Source organism: Monodon monoceros, unplaced genomic scaffold, assembly GCF_005190385.1.
Source record: "Monodon monoceros isolate NGI ecotype Baffin Bay Population unplaced genomic scaffold, NGI_Narwhal_1 Super_Scaffold_6, whole genome shotgun sequence".
NCBI classification, from domain to species: Eukaryota; Metazoa; Chordata; class Mammalia; order Artiodactyla; family Monodontidae; genus Monodon; species Monodon monoceros.
The window spans coordinates 19,585,630-19,613,130 of record NW_021703783.1 but is presented as its reverse complement, the minus strand read 5'-3'; the positions used below and the strand labels follow the sequence as shown (position 1 = coordinate 19,613,130).

Genomic DNA, 27,501 nt, shown 5'->3' with positions numbered 1-27,501 from the left:
CGTTTCCTCTGTTTTGGGGGAGGAAGGGGGGTGCGGGAGGGAGCAGGGTGCACTTGCTCTGGTGTCTCCAGGCTGACAGGATTAGGGCCCCATCCTTTTGACCTCATTTAACCTCAGTTACCTCCTTAAAAGCCTTATCTCCAAATGCATTCACATTGCGGGGTCAGGGCTTCAATGTATACTTTTTAAGTAGAAAATTGAGGAGGAATCTGAAGGGTTCTGTATGGTTTGAACATGGGTTGCCTAGAGTATGAGAGCTGTGGTGAAGGCTGAGGGTAGAAGGAAGATCTGGTTTGAACTCTCTTCACATTAGGAAATCCTGGGAATTTCACTTTTTTTTTTTTTTTTTTTTTTATCAAACTCATATCGAAAAAGAGCTCTGGACTAAGAGTAGAAGATGTAGAGCTTAATGACTGAAACTTTGGGTGAATCATTTGAGCCTCAGTTTCTTCAGCTTAAAAATAGGAATTATAACCCTTAACTTCCTGGATTGTTGGATTTTCTGAGATAATGGCTACGGAATGTCTTGGAAACTGAAAAGTACTGTGTAATTACTGAGGATGCTGTACGTGGGCCTCTCACTGTTGTGGCCTCTCCCGTTGAGGAGCACAGGCTCCGGACGCACAGGCTCAGCGGCCATGGCTCACGGGCCCAGCCGCTCTGCGGGCATGTGGGATCTTCCTGGACCGGGGCACGAACCTGTGTCCCCTGCATCGGCAGGCAGATTCTCAACCACTGCGCCACCAGGGAAGTCCCTTTTGATTAATATTATACTATCATAAACTACTCTTAATTGTAGGAGTAGTGCAGAATTTAAATTGCTTTCCATGAAAGAAGGGAGAATTAAGAAAAAGGAACAAATAATGGTTCCTTGAGGGTAGAAACAGACCTAATCACCAAGTTCCCTTCCTGATAAAGGAAGGGAACTTGGTGATTAGGTCTGTTTCTACCTTAAAGTTACATTCCATAAAGTTTCCCTGTTTCCCTTCCATAAAGTTACATTTTACTTATTCTCACTCATGAAGCAGTGTGACCATTTTCAGTAAAGTCACAGTTCTTTTCATGAAGAGACATTTGACATAAATAATCATTTAAGGATGAAGGTGACTGAGCTATGATCAACACCAGTACTTGAAGTGCTTGTAAAGCATGAGTTGACCTTGCTTAAATTTAAAATAAAATGTTAGTACACATAAACACATTTTTTTCTCAGCATTGAAAAACTCTAGTCTATTATTTACCTGCTTGCTAAGAGTAAAAGTATTGCTTAGAGGTTTATCAAGATACTCTTTTCTAGAAATAGATTTAATGCATGTTATTCTGTTTTCCATCTGTGCTCTCTCTACTACCACCTAGTGGAATAAATGCAAGTTTACCTGTCAATTAAATCAGGGGAAGGAAATGAATAAGATGAAATTTATCTCTGAAAAATATTTCCATGATCATGAGTTATTGTTACTTTTTAAAAAATATTTACTTATTTATTTGGCTGTGCTGGGTCTTAGTTGTGGTGTGTGGGATCTTTGTTGCGGCATGCGGGATCTTTTAGTTGAGGTACGCGGGCTCTTAGTTGAGGCATGTGGGATCTAGTTCCCTGACCAGGGATCGAACCCGGGCCCCCTGCATTGGGAGCGTGAGTCTTAACCACTGGACCACCAGGGAAGTCCCTGTTACTTTTTTTAATAGTGTGTAGGTTGCAAAAAATACGTGAGTGAGAAAAGTCCAGGCATTCATGTGGTATCTAATAAAATGCTTGTCAGCTTGTCCATAAATAAGCTATTTTATTTAGAACATTAGAAGCTAGGTAAGTTACTGAGATGTGTCCTGCATATTGTATTTCTAAATTATGTTGAGAAGCTTAATTCCTCATTATAATGGTCAATAAAAAAATTTTTTTAAATATTAAGCTTCAAAGCATCCCTGATATGAAGTGTACTTACTTAACTGATAGGTAAATAAAACTGCAGAGATAAGATAGTCAGTTTTTATCAAAGTTGGGAAGAAAGGCAGGTGTGTGTGTTATTCTGAGGATTTCTTTTCCAAATAACGAAACCAAAGAAAGCAAATGGAGTTTAAGTCTCCTCATTTTTCCCTTGTAGGGGTGTCCTCTTTAGCCCCCATTAAAGAACAGACACAAATGAGCAAAAAAGCCAAAACCTGTGGTCGCTTGCTGACTCATATCTTTTTTTTTTTTTTTTTTTTTTTGCGGTACGCGGGCCTCTCACTGTTGTGGTCTCTCCCGTGGCTCCGGACGCAGGCTTAGTGGCCATGGCTCACAGGCCCAGCCGCTCCGCAGCGTGTGGGATCTTCCCGGGGTACGAACCCGTGTCCCCTGCATCAGCAGGTGGACTCTTAACCACTGCGCCACCAGGGAAGCCCTGACTCATTTCTTTAACTCAGTTATCCGTCACTTATAATCCGTTTTTTGTGGGGCCAGCCAAGCCCCGCGTGGTCCTCACATTCACATGGAGTGTAAATGGACTCAGCTTCCCATTTCCTACGCCTTTCCGATGGCATCAGTGTGCACATATGCAATCACATTTTATTCTGCTCACGGATATTTTCCCTACCTGATTCTTGATGATCTGGGCACAAGTAGTGGGTGAGGGGCCTTGAGCTAATAGGTAGTGGGGGAGGAGATTTAATTGAAATTCAGAAAAAAATATATCCCTAGGTCCACTTTCAGTCAGTTTCATGGAATATTACAACAGCCACAAAATCAGGGGAACGGAGTCTCCTCTCATTATTTCCACGCCAGACTACTACCCCATCCAGGCAGACCAGGTTCCTTTTGAAGACTGGACACAAGTATCTTATATCCCAATACTTAATGTAAGAGTCCTGACTTGTTTTCTTACTCGTGTGGTCTTGAATTGCACAGGATAGCCCAGTGGCCTTTTTTGCCTTTATACTACGTAGCCCTCAAAACTTTTCAGTCTCTCAGTTTTCCTCAAAAGACAACTGGCAGTAATTACTTAGAACCACTTCTGTGCTGGAGGAATTTGTATGATTTCGCATCGTTGGCTTGTGATTTTCCAGTATTGGTGGGAAAGGCCATTTTCTATCTTTGTCATTCCTGACACGAATTCCTGAGTCCTTCATCCTCTTGTCTTTTTTTGGGGGGGGGGGCGGTTATCTTGTCTGGTGTCTTTGCTTCTAGTGCAGCTGTGCTCCTGCTGTCTGCTGTCTCTCACAGTCAGGTGTGCTGATGGCACAACCCCCGAGCCCACTGCCTGCGGGAGGCACTGGTATGTCCAGAAGCAGAAGAGCAAGTTAGAGAAGCAGCTATTAGGCTTCACCCCCAAAGACTGAGATCATGTCTAGGTTCTTCCCTTTTTCAGTTCCCAGTCAGTGCAACACTGAAAGGTGTTATATGGCTAGTTGTTAAAAATATACTCCTCTGAAAAAGCCTACTATTAAAAAAGTTGACAAATTTGCTTTTCCTTTAAAATCTTAACTCAGAAAGCAAAGTAAAATGGAACCAAAGTACCCCATTCTCGGTGTTTTCTTCTTGAAAGAGAAGACCATCAGGCTTGTGTAACTCAGCTTAAGAAGTAGCAGCTGTCCAGGGCTTCCCTGGTGGCGCAGTGGTTGAGAGTCCGGCTGCCGATGCGGGGGACGCGGGTTCGTGCCCCGGTCCGGGAAGATCCCACATGCTGCGGAGCGGCTGGGCCCGTGAGCCATGGCCGCTGAGCCTGCGCGTCTGGAGCCTGTGCTCCGCAACGGGAGAGGCCACAGCAGTGAGAGGCCCGCGTACCGCAAAAAAAAAAAAGTGCACTTAGAAGTAACAGCTGTCCGTAGTCCCTTCTGGGAGATGGTTACAGGTCTCTTCTAGACTTTGAGACTGGTGTCTGCATTTTAAATTAACAGTTGTGTGTACTTTTGCTTTATTACAGCCTTCTCTGGGAGTCAAGAAGCCTACTAAAGCCCTGCTCTTTGTAATCTTGAGCCCAGTAGGACCTTATTTTTCAAGTGGGAGCTTTAATCCAGTGTCCCTGTGGGCCAATCCGAAGTATGTAAGAGCCTGGAAAGGTGGGACCGGGGACTGCAAGATGGGAGGGTAAGTCAGTCTGTGTTTCTGTCTAAAGGAAAGAGTCCCTCGTGACCATTTAGTTATTGCCATTTCACTTCAATACAAGTACATACATTAGTTTTTACATTGTAATGCTCATTTTTATTCTGTGTTTAGTTTTCAGTGTTTTGAATGTGCTAGTTGTTTAAAGGGTAACCTGTGTGGCCCCCTCGTAAGGGAGAAACATTGACTGTTATACATAGGCAAGAGCTAAAGTAACTAAACCAGGAGTAAAAGCAGTGCTTTGAATGAACTATCCCTGGATGCTGGGCCCTGGCCGCAGGCTGAAAGTTGGCATTCAAGAGCATCTGGTACTGGGGCCCAAGCTCCCAGTTGGCTCCAAGTAGTCCTGTCTGGGGAAGATGCCTGCTTCATTGAAGTGCTGTCCTCATTGCCACAGATTGTAGACATACCTGCTGCCAACTGGCTGAGGGATAGCCGTGCTTTGGCTTGGTCAGGCCAGTCGCATAGGCCATATGTAGCTGGCTGGAAATAAAAGAGCATTTGCAAGTGTTAGACAATTTCAGGGGTGGACTTGGCCGTGAATCGGGAATGCCCTGATGGGTGAACAAGAATTGCTGGATTAACCAGCATGGCTCTTCCTTTGTGTGTATCACACACCCAGGGCAGCAGCAGGCCCGCAAGGTGACTCAGTGACTGTCTTCTGGGCCCTGTTACAAAATGTAGGTTCATGAAGCCCTGGCAGAATTGAAGGATGTGCTGCTGGGATGCCAGAGAGACATTGACAGCTGGCTTTGACCCCTCCATAGACTTTATTTCCTTCTTTTCTACCAAGAAAATAGCATGTTGACAAAATTCTATGTCCTGTCATCCCTGTTGGTATTCCCTCATAACTGCATTCCCTCAAGGGGTTAGAGAAACCCTGTTGGAGTCCATTAAACTAAAGAAGTCACTTTTTTTCCTTGTGCACTAGAGCACTCCTTCCTGACTATGTCCTAGGCTAGCCAGGTCCAAAACTACTGTTGTTTGCTCTCTTGGTGTCTTTTTTACTTGTTCAGACTTCTTCACAGACCGTATGCATATGCACCACTGCATACCGCCTGTATTACTCTATTAAAACTTCCCTTAGAGTGCAGTAAAGCAACGATCTCGATGAAGAGATAATAACGTAAACGTTTTTCTTCTTTAAACCTTGCTCTCTAGCTCCCCCTACCTGCTTAGGGAAAAGTTAACATGGGAACACTGAGAAATTGGAGGGAAATCTTTAGTTTGGTGTCTAGGCAGATTGTTATTTGTTATAAAGAAGATATAATGCAGTCTTACAGAATATATGATCACTATAGGGCAATTAAAAATTAATACTTTCTGGGACTTCCCTGGCAGTCCAGTGGTTGAGACTCCACGCTTCCAGTGCTGGGGGCGCGGGTTCGATCCTTGGTCGGGGAACTGGGATCCCACATAACACGAAGCTCGGCCAAAAAAACAAATAAACAAACAGACTTTCTGTACAACACAAGGAGTGAGCCCCAGTGTTACTATGTACACCTAGTGTATCAGTATTGGCGGGGAAACTAAAGTTGGGGAGTAAGGGTATATAGGAGCTCTATTTTTTGCTCTGTTTTTCTGTAAACCTGAAACTGCTCTAAAAAATAAAGTCAGTTATAAAATAAATTAATAGTTAAGCTCAGTTGGACCAGGATCAGTGGAAGTTGACTTGAAATCTCTTAGAGGAGAGAGTACTAGATCTCATAAGTAAAAGGAAAAATGGCGAGAGGGCAGGTGGGAACCAAAGAATGGGCTTGTCCCACACACGCCTGTTGTTTCCAAGAAGTTCCAAAGCTCTCTACTCCTGTCCTTCCCACCTGGAGGAGTCCAAGGGAAACAACGGATTTTGCATTTACCATCATCCAGTTTAGTTGACAAAGACTTTTGTCAGGAACCTTAGACTTGTGTATTATTGCTCTTTTCTAAACATAATTAATTTATTAGTTACCTTCTAAGCTTTTTTTGAAAAATCAATTAGTATTTATTTATTTATTTTGTGATACACGGGCCTCTCCCTGTTGTGGCCTCTCCCGTTGCGGAGCACGGGCTCCGGACGCGCAGGCTCAGCAGCCATGGCTCACGGGCGCAGCCGCTCCGCGGCATGTGGGATCTTCCCATACCGGGGCACGAACCCGTGTCCCCTTCATCGGCAGGCGGACTCTCAACCACTGCGCCACCAGGGAAGCCCCCAATTAGTATTTATTAAATAGCTATTGATTTTCATAAGCTCAAGAACTTTCTGCTTTCTATCTCAGTGAATCGGAGGAAGGGAGAGGAGAATATATATATATATATATATATATATATATATATATAAAATTCTAAGATTATTTCACTGTTTTGAAGCCATCAGAGATAATATTATCCTTTTATTTCTAAGTGTACTTTAGTGAGAAAAGTAACAGTGGCACACGGTTGAAGGAGAGTTCTAGCACAGTGGTTCTCACCTGTGGGTGCAAATTGAAATCACCTGGAGGAGCTTTGCCACTGAGTGATGTCTGGGTCCCCCTGTTAGAGATTCTGGTTTAGTTGGTCTGGCAGATAGCCTGAGCATCAGGATTATTTTTATTGTGCAGCTAATCTTGAGAAGCACTGAGCTAGAAGTCAGTCTTTCATCAGAGGAACATCTTGATTCCCAGGCAATTTCTTAGTTAATTTGCGCTGATTCAGGCCTCTCCCTCTCTCCATCTTAATTTTCCTCCTTTTTCCCTTATATTCTCATTCTGCATTTGAGTGCAAGCTTTGAAGTCAGAAGGACCTGGCTCAAAAACCTAACTCCTTTGGCATGTTACTTGTCTAAGCCTCAGTTTCCTCATTTATAAAGTCAGGGTAATAATGCCTACTTTACCTGTGAGGATGAAGCGAGATAATATAAAGTGCATAGGACCCTGGCTGGCATATAGGGAGCTCTCAGCAAGTGTGGTGTTAGAACCAAGCAGTTACCAGAGTGGACTTGGGAATCAGATATCTGAGAGTCATACACATACATAGTCATACACGTCACACATCTGCGTAATCTTGTACAATTAAGTCCTCTCTTCCTTCAGGTCCTCAGAAGTATAATAAAGTCTAGGGTTGTGTTGAGACAATTTATTGAAATAATGGGGTTAAGCACTTAGTACCCTGCCTGGTAGGTGGTACCCTCTCAACAGACAATAGTTTCTATTGTAAGGCTCTCTTTCTTGTTTCATCTCCAGGACTCTCTTTATCTTAAGAGCAATCAGTTGGATTTCACACAATAGAATTTACTCTTTGGGAAGGATGTATTTAATATTTCCATCTCCCAGATTCTATTTAAAATTATATTAAAATTTTTTCCATGTAGACAGTTTTCCCACTTTTTCATTTTTCTCTTTCCTCCAAGAACATGTGTTTCTCTTCTGAATATTGGCAGCACATGGGAGGAAACCCAAATATATTACCAAGGTATCAATTACCCTGTGGCCATTAATAATACAGTTTACACCTGAGAGAATTTTTTTTTTGGTTGCGTGGGTCTTCATTGCTGCGCGCGGGCTTTCTCTAGTTGCGGCGAGCGGGGGCTACTCCTCATTGCGGTGCGGTGGCTTCTCTTATTGCAGAGCATGGGCTCTAGGTGCACGGGCTTCAGTAGTTGCAGCAGGCGGGCCCAGTAGTTGCAGCACGCAGGCCCCAGAGCACGTGGGCTTCAGTAGTTGAGGCTCAGGCTCAGTAGTTGTGGTGCACGGGCTTAGTTGCCCCATAGCATGTGGGATCGTCCCAGACCAGGGATCAGATCCGTGTCCCCTGCATTGGCAGATGGATTCTTAACCACTGCGCCACCAGCGAAGTACTGAGAGGGAATTTTGATACACACTTGCGTTTGGGGAAAAACACCACCTATAAATAAATACTCCGTTTCCTTTCAATGCACTGAAGCAGTCGGGATCTTTAATTCTTTTTCCTGCCCAAGTAGCTTTATGATGCTGGGGAGCCATGGTTTTGATTCAGCCATGCTCTCAAAAGTGTATGTTTGTTTTTAGAAGTTTCTTTGAAAGGCTAGATATTCACACTGAAAATTCTCTATGTGCCTTTTTTTTTTTTTTTTTTTTTTTTTTTTTTCGGTACGCGGGCCCCTCACTGCTGTGGCCTCTCCCGTTGCGGAGCACAGGCTCCAGACGCGCAGGCTCAGCGGCCATGGCTCACGGGCCCAGCCGCTCCGCAGCATGTGGGATCTTCCCGGGCCGGGGCACGAACCCGTGTCCCCCACATTGGCAGGCGGACTCTCAACCACTGCGCCACCAGGGAAGCCCTCTATGTGCTTTTGAACAGACCAAAGGGCATTATACTTAGGAGAGGAATTGTTTCTTTGTCTTCAGATGTTTGTCTCAACAAGTTTATCTTATGAACTAGAGAAAAGTCAATTAAAATAGTCATTAAAAAACAACCTTAATTTCATTAGGATATAACAGGCTTATATAGCCTGTTTCTTAACTTTTATTATTTTATTTTTGCCAAACAATCTATGCAGTATATCAAGCGAGTATTTTTACTTGCCAAATGAATCAGTGATGTAAAATAGGAACCGACTTGCTTTAGTTCATTTATAACCCAATAGTAGAAGCAAAAGAGCTGCATCTGGGCCTGCTGGCTCCAAACCCACGCTCTTTCTACCAGACTCCCCCTGCAGCCTGGTTTAGACTCATTCAAAAGTACTCATGATTGAACTCAGTTATTGCCTATTTGCCATTAAAAACAAAAGCCTCCTGCATATCAGAATTGTGTCATCTCCAGATTGACCGATAATTTACATTTTATTACCTGTGTTTTGAAGTATACATATTGAGGGTCTTTTAAAGGAATCTTAACACCTTGGATTGAGTAAACCCCTTCATGCCCCAGATTGCAATAGCCCTATAGTATGATGCCTGTTTCCCATAGCTTTCTAGAATAGTTTAGTTATTAGTCAGTAGTCTTTGAGTTACAAGTCAGAAAACCAGCTCACACCATCTTAAGCAGAGAAGGGATTGATTGGCTCATGTAAGTGGGATGGTGGCTGTGTTCTAATAGGAGCTCAAATCATTGTTGCCAGGTTTCTTCTGCCCTTGCCTGTGTCCTGCCCATGCTGCTTCCTCCCCAATCCCTCTTCCCTCCCTTTCCCTCTGCTTCCGTCCTACCTCCATCTCTTGTCATAGCTTCTGGCTATGTGTTAACTTAGGGCTGTCCTACTTCAGATGCCTTCTCCTTTGAAGGCTGGTGATTATGGACACAGTAGACCCAGGCTTACGTCATAGCACACAAGCTGCCACTCCTCTCAAAGGGAGAAAATACATCTTTCAGGTTTCATACATTAAAATGAACGAGTGAATGAACTCAAAGAAGAACTTATGAGCAGCTTAGTTACTTGCCCACCCTTTTTTTTGTTCAGTTGTGGCAGGACAAGATGCTGTGATTGTCAACCCAAGCAGAATGACTTGGCTCCGTGGGAAGAGCCGAAGAGAATATAGTGGGAAGAGTATGTGTGCAGATGAGAATGGCACGTAGCCACTATGATATATGGCTTTTGTGCTTACCTTACACTTTGACTTAGACGATACTATAGTTTTTAATCTTGCCCAGGTGTAAAAGAGATCATTAAAAGGCCTAGGTGGGTTTTTTGTAGAAGGTAACATTAATGCTTTGTAGCAGTTATTGTTATATGTTTGATTATTTCTGTGTACTTCTGGGGGTTCATAGTCCGAGGTGGGCCTAGGATTTATTTCCTATGCCTAACTCTCATGGCAGTTCTTCTCAAACTTGTTTGCTACTATCCTCTGAAAGCCAAGGAAAGTGAATTATATAACCAGGGGCATAGAAAGGCAAGCGAGCATCACATTTATTTGAGGACTCTCATGTTTTATCTAAAACATTGATTCATATTTTGTATTATACTCCATAATTTTCCCATTTAAGTTTAATAAAAGATAAATTTAAAATATTACTTCCTTTTCTCCTAAAGCAACAGAAAATTGGAGAACTCATTAATGCGGACAGTGAGAGCCAGGCATCGTTATGAATGAATCTACCCATGCCAAATGAAATTTTTTTTTAAACATCTTTATTGGAGTATAATTGCTTTACAATGGTGGGTTAGTTTCTGCTTTATAACAAAGTGAATCAGTTATACGTATACATATGTTCCCATATCTCTTCCCTCTTGCATCTCCCTCCTTCCCACCCTCCAAATGAAATTTTAAGGTATAAGGAACATTAATATTTCTGTTTAGTTTAGAATTCAGTTCTCCTTCCAAATGATAGACCATTTGTGGAAATATATCTTCTTAAAAAAAGTCAATTCCAAGATATTTCAATTTCTTATCTCTGTAGTTTGAGTTTATTCTCCACGGGCCGTGTGTGTGTGTGTGTGTGTGTGTGTGTGTGTGTGTGTGTGTGTGTGAAATGTCAATTGTATCTTACACTCTGATTCACAGAGGAAAGTGTTCCCCTAACAAGTTTACTTAAGCTTCTCCTAGGAGTCAGGTAACGAATGAATAAACTACTAAACTACATTGTCATTCCAGGAAGATATGCCATGTTCCTTTGATTTTGAGTAATCCAAGGTGAATAGTGCTGGTTGAGAAAAACAGGCTTTTGGAATACTTTTTGGTTAAAATCAGGATTTTTAACATCTTGCCTCACCTTTTAGGGAATTTAGACCTTGGACATTAGGCGTTTCTTGGTTATACTGAAAGGTCTCAGAGCGCAGGGTTGGTGTTCTGCTAATTAATAGCTGTAACTTCATAGTAGTTACTTCTCTAAGCCTCAGTTTCTCATCTGAACCATGGAAATAATGATCGTGGCTAACTCACAGTGTTGGTGTGGGGTTTAAATGAAATGTAAAATTGATTGGTGTGTGAAAAAAATAATAAGTTTTTAAGTGTTGCTAACTTGTCTATTTACCTGTGTTTAACTTTTCAAGTTAGAATTCCATGATTTTTCTTTGCTCTCTCTTTCTCAAATGAGTGCAATTAGACCATTTAGGTTCTCTAATGGGTTTCCTTTAATATTATGCAGTTAACTAGAGAGTATATATTATTAAAAACAGTACATTGACTACATCCACACGTGAATTAAAGACTTACTGGGAGGTAGGAGCTGAAGTATAGTCATAATCAGTATGTTTCCTCTTTCTTAAAAGGAATTACGGCTCATCTCTCTTTGCCCAATGTGAAGCAATGGATAACGCGTGTCAGCAGGTTCTGTGGCTCTATGGAGAGGATAATCAGATAACTGAAGTTGGAACAATGAATCTTTTTCTTTACTGGATAAATGAAGATGGAGGTAATCCACTCAGATTTCAGATCTTGGCTCTTTTTGAGTCATCTTCAGTGGGACTGGAAAGAAAAGAACTAGAACCTTAGAACAAGAGAATAAGTAACACGCTTGCAAAATCTAAGAAATTCTGTGCTTTTGCTGTCCAAGTAAACATGAGTTTAAGTTTACAGCATTTATAAAGATTTTGAGTTTTATTTTTGTTTTTTGGCTTTAGATGTACTTACTACTGAGATGTCAACTGAAGGAATTTATTTATTTATTTATTTTTGGCTGTGTTGGGTCTTCGTTGCTGCGTGTGGGCTTTCTGTAGTTGTGGTGAGCGGGGGCTACTCTTCGTTGCGGTGCACGGGCCTCTCGTTGCGGTGGCTTCTCCTGCTGCAGAGCACAGGCTCTAGGCGCGCGGGCCTCAGCAGTTGTGGCACGTGGGCTCAGTAGCTGTGGCTCGCAGGCTCAGTAGTTGTGGCACACGGGCTTAGTTGCTCCGTGGCATGTGGGATCTTCCCGGACCAGGGCTCGAACCCGTGTCGCCTGCATTGGCAGGCAGATTCTTAACCACTGCGCCACCAGGGAAGTCCCAACTGAAGGAATTTAAATCTCCACAATTTGAAGATATGCAGCCTTATCCCCTTTACCATCTTATCATTTTTCCTATCTGAAATCCCTTGCATTTGGAGATGGGTCTCGGATCAATTCAGTGGTTATTTACCATATACTATGTATAAAATGCTGTAGTAATAAACACAGTCTACTGTTTCTACTGATACGAAATTGAGTGTACTCTCTTGTTGTAATTCATTTAACAATCATTGCCCTTTCTGCTTTTTTGTGTGTGTGTGGTACGCGGGCCTCTCACTGTTGTGGCCTCTGCTGTTGCAGAGCACAGGCTCAGCGGCCATGGCTCACGGGCCCAGCCGCTCCGCGGCTTGTGAGATCTTCCCGGACCGGGGCACGAACCTGTGCCCTTTCTGCATATTTTGACAATACATTAGAAGCCTTCCACATTTACTCTGGAGCTCAGTTTGAATGAAGAACACTATTTTTAAGGACAGATCGATCTATTTGGGTATTGTTTTTAGATTCTGGTTCATTTGAGACTATTAATATATGTTACTATAAAAATCAGTACTTCTTTGTTACCTTTAATATCCTGAATGCTCACTTTATCCCTCTTTGCGATTAGTTTTTTTAATTAGTTGGCAGAGACCACAGCAGTTCAGTGATGTTTTGGCAAAGTCTATGGTATTAGATTAAATGGTATTTTTCCCAATAATGGAGGGAAAAATACATATATATCCATTTATTTTCATTAGAATTTTAATAGTCAAAAAATTTAAAAACATTTTTAGGCCTGCTTACATTCTTTAGGCTGTTCATTTCACAGTACCGAGACAAGAAGTGTAAAATGATAAGTTTCTAAATACTTGTGAAGTCTCGGGATTGGTTTTAATTAAAATTGTAAATGAAATTTTAATTTTAAAGCAGCTATAGTAGCCTCTATTGCTCTTTTGTTATTTGGCTACAAATAGAGGAAAATGGTGATTCAAATGTGACTGACTTCAGAGCTGACTTGAGCATTACTGGCAGAGTTATAAGATGAGCCTTATATTTCAGTCAGAGTTAGAATAAACAGAAGGTGTAGTGAGCACACCGTGTCCTGGGGTTGACCACTGGTAATCCTTAGCATACGAAAAGCCAGGTATAGATCATGCTCATTCTTCCATACCTGCTGTTTGTACTTGACACTCTTGAAAAACAAAATTTGTACTGGAATATTTGTGATTTCTAAATTTGAGTTATTTCATATGACCTGTATCAAAAGCCGTGCTTGGGAGCTTCCCTGGTGGCGCAGTGGTTGAGAGTCTGCCTGCCGATGCAGGGGACACGGGTTTGTGCCCCGGTCTGGGAGGATCCCACATGCTGCAGAGCGGCTGGGCCCGTGAGCCATGGCCGCTGAGCCTGAGCGTCCAGAGCCTGTGCTCCGCAACGGGAGAGGCCACAAGAGTGAGAGGACTGCGTACCGCAAAAAAAAAAAAAAAAAAAAAAAAGGCGTGCTTGAAAGTTGACAGCCAGTGTTGGACAGGCAGTATTACTTAGGAGATAATAAATTGATTCAGCTCATTCTTTCCACTTGCCCACTGCCATCCGCACCCCCCAGAAAACCCACACAACCCCAAACAAAACCAGTTACATCATACAGAAGTGGCACCATCCTTATTTATGGATGGGAGATGTCAGGATTTAAGCACAGTCTGAATCAGAGCTACATGATTTAACCAGAAACACCAGAAACTGTCCTGATGAAAAATGACCCCTTATGCAAACAGTAATCATGAACCACTTGCACCATGGCTTTTAAAAGTCAGAAGAGAAATGAATGAATTTCTGTCTGGCTCTTATAAAATATACAAGACCTTAAGAGTTATTCTTCAGGTTATGGTTGCGTGAGATAACTTTAGTTTTAATGTGAAGATCCTCCGTCAATTTGAGGCTGTTCACCTGCCAGATCAGATAAAATTTGAAGGAAGGAGAAAGGAAATGGAATAAATGTTTGAACAGTACTCTGAGAGAAGTGAGTAGAATGTCAGGAATAACCTTTGGGCTTAAAAAAAAAAAAAAAAAGACATTGAAGCAACTCCCGTAACTTTGATTTATACCATGTGGCTTTAGGAAAATACAAAGAATAATGTGTTGAACATCAGAAAGATACTGATTTTCCTCCCCCACTCCCCAACTTTACCAAAAGCAGAGTTCTTCCCATGAGCACCCACTCTCACTGCTCCTTTGGGACAAGGTGGCTGCCACAGGGCTGTGCACTATTTTGTGGCACTTGGCCTGAAACTCATGTGGTTTTTTGTTTTGTTTGTCTTTGTTTTTGTTTTTGGAGCAGAGAAAGGTTTATTGCAAGGCCGTGCAAGGAGGTGAGGTGGCTCATGCCCTGAAAAGCCTCGAGCTCTTACTTTTGTTTTTAAATTGAAGTATAGCTGATTTACAATGTTGTGTTAGTTTCAGGTGTACAACAGAGTGATTCAGTTATATATACATATATGTGTGTGTGTGTGTGTGTGTATATATTCTTTTTCAGATTCTTTCCCCTTATAGGTTATTACAGAATACCGAGTATAGTTCCTTGTGCTGTATAGTAGTAGGTCCTTGTTGTTTATCTGTTCACGTGGGTTTTGATTCCAGTAACAGCAGCCGTGGTTGTAAGATCTCATGGCCCCGTATTCTCCTTTTTTATTCCGTTGATGAGTAATTTAACACACACACTTGCTATTCACTGTTGAGAAAACAGTTTTATCTTGTACCAGACACTGGAGCTACCTTGAGAGTAAGACTCAGTTGTGGCTGAGTTCACAGTTGGTTTTGGGAGGCATTTACACCGCCTCCGCTTGGAGTACTCTTCCTGCATGGCTGCTAGCCCCCCTCCTTCAAGTCTTTGCCACATACCCCATTCTCAGTAAGGCTTTCCCTGGATTCCTTAATACCAATCTTAAACTCTCTCCCCCAGCACTCCCCATCACCTCCCCCCTTTTTTGCCTCCATCATCTGACATACAATTTAATATAATTGTTTGCCTCTGCTTGTTAGAAAGTAAGCAAGGAGTTACATCGGTTTGGTTCACTGCTGTATCCAAAGTGCTTAGAACAGCCAACGGCACTGATACTGATAGACACTCGGTGTATATTGTTGAACGAATGAAGAATTGTACTGATGGTGTTTGGGGTATTCCTGGTTTCCATTAGTGCTTGAATTTGGGAAGTCACAGATGAATCCAGCTGTTATTGCTTCTAAATCCTTCATCTCCCCAAAATGATTTCTCTGTCAAGAACAAGCTTCATTCGTAGGCTCTCTTTTCCTCCTGTTGAGCAATCTGGAGCCCGTTTTGGCTCTTGTAATCATGTTTGTGGTTGCAGAGGAAAATGAATATTTCTCACCCAAATGTTGTCATGTCATCATCTCTGTCTGGCAACCAGAGAAGCAGATGTTCTGTTCCTTGACCTCAAGCTAGTGGTTATAGTTTTGGATGTTAAATATATTTCACAAAACTGCATTTGCACATGAGGGGCCGCTGTTTTCATTTAACTTTATGCCGTCTTAGAGCTCAGCAAGTATTAGGAATGGTCCCGTTTGGGAACACTAGAAGGGTTTGTCTATATGTGTGCAGTGTGTATGCATACGTGTACACACATATAGATCTATACATTTATATAGCCAGCTAGCTTGCTATTGCAAAACACATGTTTATTTTGAGACAAACACTTCTAAACAAGACAAAAAGTAGCCCTAAGAACATTGCCAAGAACAAATTTTCTTCTTTTGAGAAGTGATTTTCAGCAGATAATTTTTAGAAATAAAATTCAAAGAAATCATACTGCTGTATCCTAGCAAAAAGGATTATTCATTTATTTTCTTATTCAAAAACATTTATTACATACCACTCAGGGCCAGGCACATTGCTGAGGGGACACAGGAATGAACATAAGAGTTTCAGTCTTCCAGAGAGCTGGGTTGTCGAGGATGTCTGATGTGGCCACAGTGGAGTGGGTGAGCCCAGACCACAGCTTACGAAAGAAAGGGCGGTGGCCACAGTGTTGGGAGACTTAGGCTCTGGTCCCGACTGGTCCCCAGTGTCACCAACCTTGGCAAGTCACTTATGTTTTTAGGGCCTCAGTTTATCCTTCTATAAAATAAGGATTGCACTAGGTGATTTCTAAAGTCTTTTTTGCCTGCATCAAATGGCTTTGGAGCTCAAAGACTGATTTCTACACTGCTTTAGCTACCCAGTGATCCTTTCCAGCATCCTTGTGAATTCCTCTGCAGACACATGATGGGCAACCCATCATCTGTTACAAGGCTCAACGTGTATATAAAGTGATGGTTGAAGGTTTGAATTTCTCACTAGATTCAGCTTCCTGGGTGCCAGAGGTGAGGAGGAGGGCGGATGTTGAGTACCAGAGGCGTCCTTCTGTAAGGAGGCTTTGTGGCTGGCGGACCACACTGACTCCTGCAGACAGGTCATAATGCCAGCCCTCACCGTGGTTGGGAGTGTCTGCGGTCATTCTCAGAGTAGACCCGTGTCTGGGCCTTGGGTCTGTGAGTCACCCGTGGAGTGTTATTTTGGTTCTTTTTGGATTTCTTTTTTTCCTTCTTTTTTTTTTTTGAATTTATTTATTTAGTTTTGGCTGCATTGGGTCTTCGTTGCTGTGTGCAGGCTTTCTCTAGTTGTGGCGAGCGGGGGCTACTCTTTGTTGCGGTGTGCAGGTTTCTCACTGCCGTGGCTTCTCTTGTTGCGGAGCACGGGCTCTAGGCTTGCGGGCTCAGTAGTTGTGATTTGCAGGCTCTAGAGCGCAGGCTCAGTAGTTGTGGCTCACGGGCTTAGTTGCTCTGCGGCATGTGAGATCTTCCCGGACCAGGGCTCGAACCCGTGTCCCCTACATTGGCAGGCAGATTCTTAACCACTGTACCACCAGGGAAGCCCCTTCTCTCTTTATTATTTCTTTGTTAGCCATATACATGCCTGAGCCCACTCTGAGCCCATTACATCTGAATCTCAGAGGGTGAAGTCAACATCTCCATATTTGATGTGGATACTTCACCAGGCTTGAAAATCACTCTGGATAGATTTGTCAAAGGCCAGTGTGGGAGCAGTGATGGCCTGAGTGGGCACGGACACCTCTTAGGGCTGGGTTTCTCCACAGTATTCATAGAAGGTTTGGTAATGCCCAGTGTTTCTGAGTAAGGGTCTATCTACATTATCCTAATTACTAACCAGCTTTAATCCACTGAGGTAAATTTTGACTTTGGAATGTTCCTCTTAAGAGTATTTTATAACTCTTACTGTTTGTTAGTGGGAAGCCATCTCATTTTTCACAGGTTAAGGATAAATTGAAGGTGGTAGGATGACTGATCTCCTTGTTCCTTTTTTTTTTTTTAAAACAAGGATCTACCTGAAGTATGAGTTGATTTGGAAAGTTTGACAATGCAGAACAGTGACCTCCTTTTCATGTTTACTACCAGCAAAATTGCAAGAAACTTTTTTTTTTTTTTTAGTGGCTGTTGATAAAAGGCATGGCTAATAAAGTTTGAAACTATTCCAATTTCTAATTGACAGAGGAAGAACTGGCAACTCCTCCGCTAGATGGCATCATTCTTCCAGGAGTGACAAGGCAGAGCATCCTGGACCTGGCACACAAGTGGGTGGGTGCCTTTGACATGAACCACTTTTATAAGCATGGAACAAAAAGTAATCAAAAAAAGTCCAGCGTAGTACTGAAATAATATCCTGTAGTTCCAACCAATGCTGTCTAATCTTTAAATCTTAACTTGAGTGAAAAGAACTCTTCTAGAAGGACTGTCTTGGTGAGACTATCAAGTAAGTATTGTCTGTAGGGAGGGCAGGCAGAAACCAGTTCAGCAGGTCGTCCTCGTGAAGAAGTATTCTAGTACTAGTCTCAAGCTTTATACCAGGTGTCTCCTACCGACTCACCTGGTTTATCCTCCGAGGGCTTCCTTTTCACCGGCCTTTAACTTTTCAAGTCTGAGTGTGTTGTTTCCAAATGGCAGTGGTACGTAGTCCTTCCCTTTCTCTGTTTATTCCAGTGTAACCGTGCTAGAAGTTAAAGAATTTTACTGACATATAAATGCTTACTAACATGACAGTATTAGTTTCACGGCCTTCTTTCTCCCTCCTTCTTGCCCCCTGTCCTCCCAAATTCACATACATGCTTATTTTAACATCTAACCATTCAAGCAAATGTAAAGTTGTTTTCAGTAGCCTTTCTGATTCAAGTGACACAGGCACGTGTGTTAAACCATTCGGTATTGGAAGTGACTTAGCATATTCAAGATGAATATTGAATGAGTTGATTAATCTGGCAAAGGTTCCTGGATGGGACTTTTGACCCATGTATTGAAATGGTCTCCAGGGGACAAGAAAAGGCTTTGAGCAGACTGTGGTGAAACAGTGCTAATAGGACAAATGTTTAGAAACACACACGTCTACGAGAGTACAGTTTCTCTGGAAAAGGCTTTGGAAATAGAGAAAACGTGCTATAAATAATTCTCAAAACCCTGAAGTAGACAAGACCCAACTGCCTCATGCTGGCTGGCGCATTGGGCATGACATTTACAAACTGTTGGTATAATTTCAAACAGCTTGCCCTGTCCTAATTGTGTTTTCAATTGGAAAGATGTATTTTCCAAGCTCAGTGATTTTTGTTTTATTAAAGAAAAAAATCAACCAAGTACAGAAGGTTTGATGAGAAGTTCCAAGTGGAAATTCCCCCATGCTAATGATTTGCCAGCATGAAAAATAGGTTATTATAGAGGAAGTTTCTTCCTGACTCCTTAGCTATAATTTATTTTTAAAACTGTGAGACACAAATGCCAAGAGGCACGCGGGGGGTTACCACTGTTTGCCAGGTAGGGGAAATTGTCCAAAAATAAGTGAGGGTGAGCAGAGTAAAAAGAATTCTGTTTATGTACAAGAGATTTTTTTTTCTTTTCTTTTCCACAACGCAGAACTCAGCTTGTTCTCACTTGGCTGATTTGCTGGCATTTATTTATTTATTTATTTGCCTTTGTACAACTTAATTGCAATCGCAGACTGAGATAGGTTGAAACTTATAAAAAGCCATATTTCTGTTGCAGGCATATTTCCCTACCCTTCCAAATATACTTACACCATGATGCATGCTTCTTCTAATGTTTTGAATCTTTCCAAGGGCTGTGATTTCCATTTTTATCTATTGTGGATTTGTAGATTTTAAAAAATACTCTCATCTTATTTTTTAAAAATGTATTCATTCTTTGTTGCCCTTAATTCAAATAGCCTCCTGACTAGCTTTGAACTTTAACCACTAACATAGGAGAATGAGAGTTAAACAGATTAAAGAATGAGTATTAAACAGATAGTTTAAACATAGCTTAAAAGCATCAGATTTTTTTTTCCACTTCCTATCCTTGAGCAAATAAATAGTTCAGCTGAAGTCGATGAGCGGGTATACCAGTAATTCTATGATTAAACTCAACCTAATACAGCACCAGAGAGAAGGAAGAGGATTGCTGCTGTGAAGTCGACTGAATCAGTGAATTTAGGAAGAAAAAATATACAATGTAATTTCTCAAATAAAGTCCAAATACACTATGTTTTAAAGTAATGAAATGTTTCAGATATTTAAATTCAGTCTCTGTTTCTACTCCATAAAAGAAACAGTAGAAAGAGGACCAAATTTGGAGCCAGTCATTATCAGACCTGAGTTCAAATCCAGTTTCTGCCATTTACTAGCTGTGTGGCCTTCAGGGTGTCACTCAACCTCCTTGAACTTTAATTTCCTCATCTGTAAAATGGGGATGATATTACCCACCTTAAAAATTAGAGAACGTGGCATGTGGTGGATGCTCGATAAATGGTGGCTATAATTATTAATATTAGATAATAATATATTTTCTCTTATGATAAATAGAGTTTAGAATACACATTAAGTAGCACTTGGGGTGCATCAACTTGTGAGACTTTGGCCATGATAACAAATAAAAGGCAGAAAAGCAGGCATGTATTAAAACATACCATGTACTCTGTCATGCTCATCTTATATTTTCTATTCTCATCATCTCATTTAAAGATGCTGTGACCTTGGAGTAGGTTGCTCAGCATCTCAGTGTGTTTCTCAATAAGATGGTGTCAATCTCTCCAGCTTTCCCTCTAAGGACAATTATGACATTATCTGAGTTCAGTCAGAATGTAAAGTAGAATGGTCCATACCACCGGGCATTTTTTGTATGCCTTTTCCTTAAAAATATATTTATTTTTATTTCTATTCCAAACAGGGAGAATTTAAGGTGTCAGAGAGGTACCTCACCATGGACGACCTGAACACAGCCGTGGAGGAGAACCGCGTGAGGGAGATGTTTGGTTCTGGTACCGCCTGTGTTGTTTGCCCAGTTTCGAATATACTGTACAAGGGTGAGGTAAGACACTGTTTCTTCACTTCCTATCATTTTCAAACATTTGCGTGTAATTTAATTCTTTAAATATGTGGACAAAGTGCTAGTTGGACCCAGGATGCGAAGGATTTTTTAAATAACTTAGCGTTCTGTTAACTGTGGCAGTTTGTCCCGATGAACTCGTTAGCAAATGACTTACTCGTCTTTCCAGTGGTTTCCTGTAAACTCCAACAGTTTTGTCCTTCGTTATCATACCTGCCTTACATCAGTTTAGGGATTGGAGATGTACCAATAGACTTACACTCATTTCTTTCTATCATCTCACTAAGGAAGGTTTTACAACTAAGTGAAATTTCAGTCTCTGTTTTCCAAAAGTACTTCTGAACTACTGGAGTAGGGATAGCAAATTATTAGAGAAAACTCATTTGAATGATCAACTCCTACATTTTTCATCTTCATCATCGTCATCATCATTAATTAGACCACTTCATAAAAAATTTTCATTTGGCAAACCTCATGGCATTTACTGAAATCTTTCAGAAGGAATTCAAGCATTTAGTTAGAAGAAATTTCCTCCTAGTAAATTAATCTTGTTTATATGTGATGTACATCCACTTTCTTGTTAGTTTTTTTACTTTCCTCTTTACAACACAGCTCCAATACTTAGGATTAACATCGTCATCTAACTTCATAATTCAGAGGCATGTGGGCATTATTTTTATAATGTGAATTGGCTTAAATTACTCATAATAAATACAAATGCTTATTGGTTTTGGAGGGTTTTGTTTGTTTTGTTTTGTTTTTATTTTTGGCTGCATTGGGTCTTCGTTGCTGCGCGTGTGCTTTCTCTTGTTGCGGCGAGCGGGTTCTCATTGCAGTGGATTCCCTTGTTGCAGAGCTCGGGCTCTAGGCCCGTGGGCTTCAGTAGATGTGGCACATGGGCTCAGTAGCTGTGGCTCACAGGCTCTAGAGCACAGGCTCAGTAGTGGTGGTGCACGGGCTTAGCTGCTCCGTGGCATGGGATCTTCCCGGACCAGGGCTCGAACCTGTGTCCCCTGCATTGGCAGGCAGATTCTTAACCAGTGCACCACCAGGGAAGTCCCTTCTATTGGTCTTTTTTTTTTTTTTTTTTGACATTTTTATTGGAGTATAATTGCTTTACAATGGTGTGTTAGTTTCTGCTTTATAACAAAGTGAATCAATTATACATATACATATATCCCCATATCTCTTCCCTCTTGCATCTCCCTCCCTCCCACCCTCCCCATCCCACCGTTCTAGCTGGTCACAGAGCACGGAGCTGATCTCCCTGTACTATGCGACGGCTTCCCACTAGCTATCTATTTTACATGCCACTCTCTCACTTCGCCCCAGCTTACCCTTCCCCCTCCCCGTGTCTTCAAGTCCATTCTCTAGTAGGTCTGTGTCTTTATTCCTGTCTTGCCCCTAGATTCTTCATGACCTTTTTTTTTTTTTTAAGATTCCATATATATGTGTTAGCATATGGTATTTGTTTTTCTCTTTCTGACTTACTTCACTCTGTAGGACAGACTCTAGGTCCATCCACCTAACTACAAATAACCCAATTTCGTTTCTTTTTATGGCTGAGTAATGTTCCATTGTATATATGTGCCACATCTTCTTTATCCATTCATCTGTCAATGGACACTTAGGTTGCACCCATGTCCTGGCTATTGTAAACAGTGTCTCAGTGAATATTGGGGTGCATGTGTCTTTTTGAATTATGGTTTTCTCTGGGTATATGCCCAGTAGTGGGATTGCTGTATCATAACGTAGCTTTGTTCTTAGTTTTTTAAGGAACCTCCATACTGTTCTCCATAGTGGCGGTATCAATTTACATTCCCATAAACAGTGCAAGAGGGTTCCCTTTTCTCCACACCCTCTCCAGCATTTATTCTTTGTAGATTTTTTGATGATGGCCATTCTGACTGGTGTGAGGTGATACCTCACTGTAGTCTTGATTTGCATTTCTCTAGTGATTAGTGATGTTGAGCATCCTTTCATGCATTTGTTGGCAATCTGTATATCTTCTTTGGAGAAATGTCTGTTTAGGTCTTCTGCCCATTTTTGGATTGGGTTCTTTGTCTTTTTGATGTTGAGCTGCATGAGCTGCTTGTATATTTTGGAGATTAATCCTTTGTCAATTGCTTCGTTTGCAAATATTTCCTCCCGTTCTGAGGGTTGTCTTTTCATCTTGTTTATGGTTTCCTTTGCTGTGCAAAAGCTTTTAAGTTTCATTAGGTCCCATTTGTTTATTTTTGTTTTTATTTCCATTTCTCTAGGAGCTGGGTCAAAAAGGATCTTGCTGTGATTTATGTCATAGAGTGTTCTGCGTATGTTTTCCTCTAAGAGTTTTATAGTGTCTGGCCTTACACTTAGGCCTTTAATCCATTTTGAGATTATTTTTGTGTATGGTGTTAGGGAGTGTTCTAATTTCATTCCTGTACATGTAGCTGTCCAATTTTCCCAGCACCACTTATTAAAGAGGCTGTCTTTTCTCCATTGTATATTCTTGCCTCCTTTATCAAAGATAAGGTGACCATATGTGCATGGGTTTATCTCTGTTCTACTGGTTTTTTTTTTTTTTGCGGTACACGGGCCTCTCACTGTTGTGGCCTCTCCCGTTGCAGAGCACAGGCTCTGGACGCACAGCCTCAGCGGCCATGGCTCACGGGCCCAGCCGCTCTGCGGCATGTGGGATCTTCCCAGACCGGGGAACAAACCCGTGTCCCCTGCACTGGCAGGCGGACTCTCAACCACTGCGCCACCAGGGAAGCCCCTATTCTATTGGCTTTTAAATTCAGCATTATAATTATTTTTTCCTCAGCTGGGTGGATTGATTTTTTTTTTTCCTGCTAATTTTAATGGTGGTTGCTTCATTGCTTGAGATTTTCAAACTTGGCTCCTGACATAATTCCATCTACAGATTGATTTTTCAAGGGAGATGAATTATTCTATTATATATGAATGCTTACACTGATTATAAAGCTACTGTTTCACATTTTACTATGGTAGTATCTAGGTAATATATTATCAGTCCACTTTTTAAATGAACTAAAGTTGTCATTAGGTCAGATTTTTAAAGTCCAGTTATTACTTCTCCTCTAGAAGTAAGTTAATAAAGTTTAACACATTTTTATGGTTTTGTTTTAGGGAGCCATTCAGAGCCAAAAGGTACATTGAATTATCCTATTATCCTAAAGGGCATAATAAGAAAAGTAAGAGTACGGACTCTCTACTACAATCAAACTATGAAAAGCCTGCAAGCCAGCGAGGCATGAATGGGCATGACTCAAAGTATAAATGAGGGCACATAAAATCTCTGTGCCCTGAATTTAACCATGCTGTCCAACTTCGTGGAATTTGTGGCCCCTGGAAGTTTGGCTTAGAACAGACAGATTTGGCAGCCCCTTTTGTGAAGATATGGACTTGCTTCAATTTATGTCCCTGAAATGACTTGCTTTAATTTGCGGCACACTGTCTTTTGAGGTCTCATTCCCTGCCAAGAGCGTTAGATGTGGAGGCTAATCATTCATCCTCATAGATTCTCAGGATGCTGGAAGAGGTAGGGTTCTTTAAGTTTAGCCCCTATTCTAGGTACCCCTGCTTCTCATTGGTTCCTCAAATCAGCCTGAAGACTGGCATATAAAACCGGTTATGCCCTGAAATCAGTTGGTAGGAAACGAACAACCTATCACTGGCTAGTTCATTTTTATTCAGATTCAGAATAGAAAAGAATCTTTGGCATAAGGAGCTAGCATCCATAATGAGGTTACCATAGTGCCATTCCTTATTTCAGTAAAATTGCTGCGTTTCTTACTTGTTGTTACTGTGTACGTGAATATCCTCAAATGATTTCGTGTCTGGTTTTCTTTCATAGACTATACACATCCCAACTATGGAGAATGGGCCTAAGCTTGCAAGCCGCATCTTGGACAAATTGACTGATATTCAGGTAAGGGCTTCTATTTTTAAAATGCTGTCTTTTTTTCATTCAAAGCCTAGAACCAAATCATACTTCTCTCAGTGGAGAGAAGAGAGTAAGTGCTACCATCTGAGGTCAACAAATTAAATTTAAGGAAGATGTTCCCAGTAGTATGTGTGGGCATGAGCAAAGCAGAAATGAGTAAAAAGATACACAGTTTAAAAAAAAAAAAAAAAAAAAGGAAGGAAAGAAGGGGGAAAAAAAAAAAAAAATATATATATATATATAGTCAGGGACTCAATTACTTAACATTTTTAAAAAGTATATAAATTTTGATAACACTTAAAAATCTCATGAAAAGTATAACAGAGTTATAAAAGAAAAGACTTTAAAGTAGAAGAAAGCACAGAAAAAAACTAATATTACCTGTGATTACATCACAGATAAAATCACTTAACTTTTGATATCTCAACTTTCAGTATTTTGTAAGCACTCAATGTATTTTTAGATAGATATTTTTCTGACAGTGGGATCGTACGTAATTTTGTTAACCTGCTTTTTTTCAATTAATAAATCATTTGCTTTTTCGTATCAGTAAATTTTAAAATTCTGCATATAAAGTTTAATTAAATTCCACTATGTTGTATACCATAATTTTTAAAGAAATCTTATTGAACATTTAAGTTGTTGGAAATTCTTTCACTATTATAAACAGTGCATCCTTGATTTTTTTCCTTAGGATAAATTCCTGGGATTGTAATTATCAGGTCAAAGAGTGTGCACACCTGTTTTTTAATACTGCTAACTTTGTTTTGCCTATTTTTTCTGAGCAACAGTCTACAGTAATGTCATCAGGCAGTTAAGCGTCTTTCTAGGTAGACATATCGTATACCAGATAAACCTGGGTCACCTGTAAAAGATATTGTTCTAAAGTTTGCTGAGCCCGGATGCCATCGTTGCCAGTCAGTGAAAATACCCAGGGAGCTGAGATTCATATTGAAATGTGAAATAAAGTTTGATAGATTGGGTGACATCAAATGGTGTGGGGTCTTAAAAAGTAAGCAAAAATGTAAAGTTGGTTGGGAAAGCAGCAGGTCCCTACAGAGAAGTTTGGATGAAAATGCTATTTTTTGGAGACTTAGCAACTTTTATGCAAAATTTATAGCATTAAAAGAAAAGAATTATTGTGCTTTTAGAACCAATGAGTTGTCTTACACTCTTCAATAGAAGTGTTCTATAGGAATTTTCTGTAAGCTAAATAAAGGAATATCTTAACATTGAAGACTTAAAATTTATTCAGAGTTGGTTTCTACATAGAACCAATCCAAAGTAATTCGAAGAAATTTAATAAAAATTTCTGCATGGATGGTTCATGTATTTTTATTTTTAGAGTTGTCTGGGTAAGACTACAGAAGCCAGGAATGTAGCTGAGGGAAGTGAATGCTTTTGATTCATTCATTCAACAGATACATAGTATTGAGCACAAACTGTGTGCCAGAGGCAGTTCCAGGTGCTGGTGATAGAGTAGTGGAAAAAGTGACCGAAAAACTGGAGAGGTCAAAGCACACTGATATAGACGAAAGACAAATTTATTCAATTTAAATGTGAGACCATATCAAAAGGTTTAAAAATAAAAGTTATATATGAAGCAGAAAATGAGAAGAAATAGACCATTTTCCTCTTACCTGTGTATATGCTCTATATAACTTGGTGCTTGTGGCCAAGAAGTTAATACTCTAGGTAGTAAAGTATAAATGGTAGTAACACTAAAAACTAATGATACGTTCAGAGCTTCACACTGAACAAGGAAACAAGGGGATACATGAGATAATACAAGGATTCTGAATTAAACCACAAACCAGAAGCACCAAATCTGCTCCAAATTGTTAAGTAACAAAGGACCATCCATTTGGAATCTAAGACCACCACTTTCTTCTTCAATTATTTTGTGCCTGTGGGCATGGAACCTACAGTTTCGAAATCACTCTCTTACAAGCTGGCAAATTGGTGCTGTCAGCCAAGCTACTAAATTGTCTGTTTCTCTCCAAGAAAAATAATTGAAGTATAATTATTGAGGAAAAAGCATAGAATTGCATCATGTTTTACATTTGATCTCTTTGACATTGCATGGAAACGTGATGTTTCCTCCAAAGTGCTCTGGTGAATTGAAGAAGAGAGCAACAATAACCAAGAAACCTCAAGGTTCCTACAGTGTGACCTAGAGGGAGGATACCTTCTTAACCACAGATCTGATTTTTATTTGACTTGTGTACTTCTGTATACAAGTAAGAATCTCTGAGGTTGAGTGTTCATCCCATTTGGCTAATTATCCACATAGTTCCCTGGATCTTAGATTGCCCTACAAATACCTCTTAGGAGGGGGACACTTCAGATGACAGAATTCTTCTGTTTTTGTTTTAAATAAGTTTGTTTGTTTATTTTTGGTTGTTTTGGGTCTTCATTGCTGCGCGTGGGCTTTCCCTAGTTGCGGCGAGCGGGGGGCTACTCTTCGTTGTGGTGCACAGGCTTCTCATTGCGGTGACTTCTCTTCTTGTGGAGCACAGGCTCTAGGCCCCGGGGGTTTCAGTAGTTGTGGCATGCGGGCTCTAGAGCGCAGGCTCAGTAGTTGTGGTGGACGGGCTTAGTTGCTCCATGGCATGTGGGATCTTCCCGGACCAGGGCTCGAACCTGTGTCCCGTGCATTGACAGACAGATTCTTAACCACCAGGGAAGTCTTGTTTTTCTTTTTATTTCTTCTTTTTTTTTTTTAATGCAACAAAGAAAAACACTTCTGTGTTCATACTTAACCAAACTTGAACCCGGAGAACATCGCCACATTGCCCATGTTTCCCCTCTCTCCCATTGCTCTTTGCTATTCCAGTTCCCATCATCTTCACCTTTGCCGCTGCCATTTGGGGTCTTCTCTGTCATCCAATATGCTCTGCTCTCTGCTGCTTCCTTTCTGCCTTTCTGTATCTTCTACAGTTTTCCCACTTGATAAGGTGTTGGTTATCCTTCGAGACACATCTCCTTTAGGAATCTTTTCAGTCTCTTGAACAGCGTCCCTTTCCCCAAGTACAAACACATATTCACCCACTTAAGTGCTGCTTCATCCTCCAGCTTCCATGGCCCCTGGGATGATCACATATGACCTTTTTTTTTTGATGGGATGACATTTATTCCTTTTCCAAATGTTACAGTAAAACCAGGTGGAAGAGAATGGTTTTAGCAGTTAGGGAAAAAAAAAAAGTACAAATCT

General features: G+C 41.0%; 1 protein-coding gene across 6 annotated transcripts in view; it reads left to right on the top strand.

Moving 5' to 3' along the window:
* The window catches only part of BCAT1 (branched chain amino acid transaminase 1), a 106,369-nt gene that overhangs the window by 67,578 nt on the left and 11,290 nt on the right, over positions 1-27,501 (top strand). For 3 of the 6 annotated variants that reach the window (XM_029205246.1, XM_029205247.1, XM_029205252.1), the window contains 5 exons: positions 3,897-4,060; positions 11,214-11,356; positions 17,463-17,548; positions 20,180-20,320; positions 24,198-24,528. In XM_029205246.1, the coding sequence (XP_029061079.1) occupies positions 3,897-4,060; positions 11,214-11,356; positions 17,463-17,548; positions 20,180-20,320; positions 24,198-24,389 (726 nt within the window). In that variant the 3' untranslated portion in view covers positions 24,390-24,528. Of the gene's footprint in view, positions 1-3,896; positions 4,061-11,213; positions 11,357-17,462; positions 17,549-20,179; positions 20,321-23,470; positions 23,813-24,197; positions 24,529-27,501 lie in introns of those variants that run through there. The other 3 variants (XM_029205248.1, XM_029205250.1, XM_029205251.1) reach the window with 2 other exon arrangements.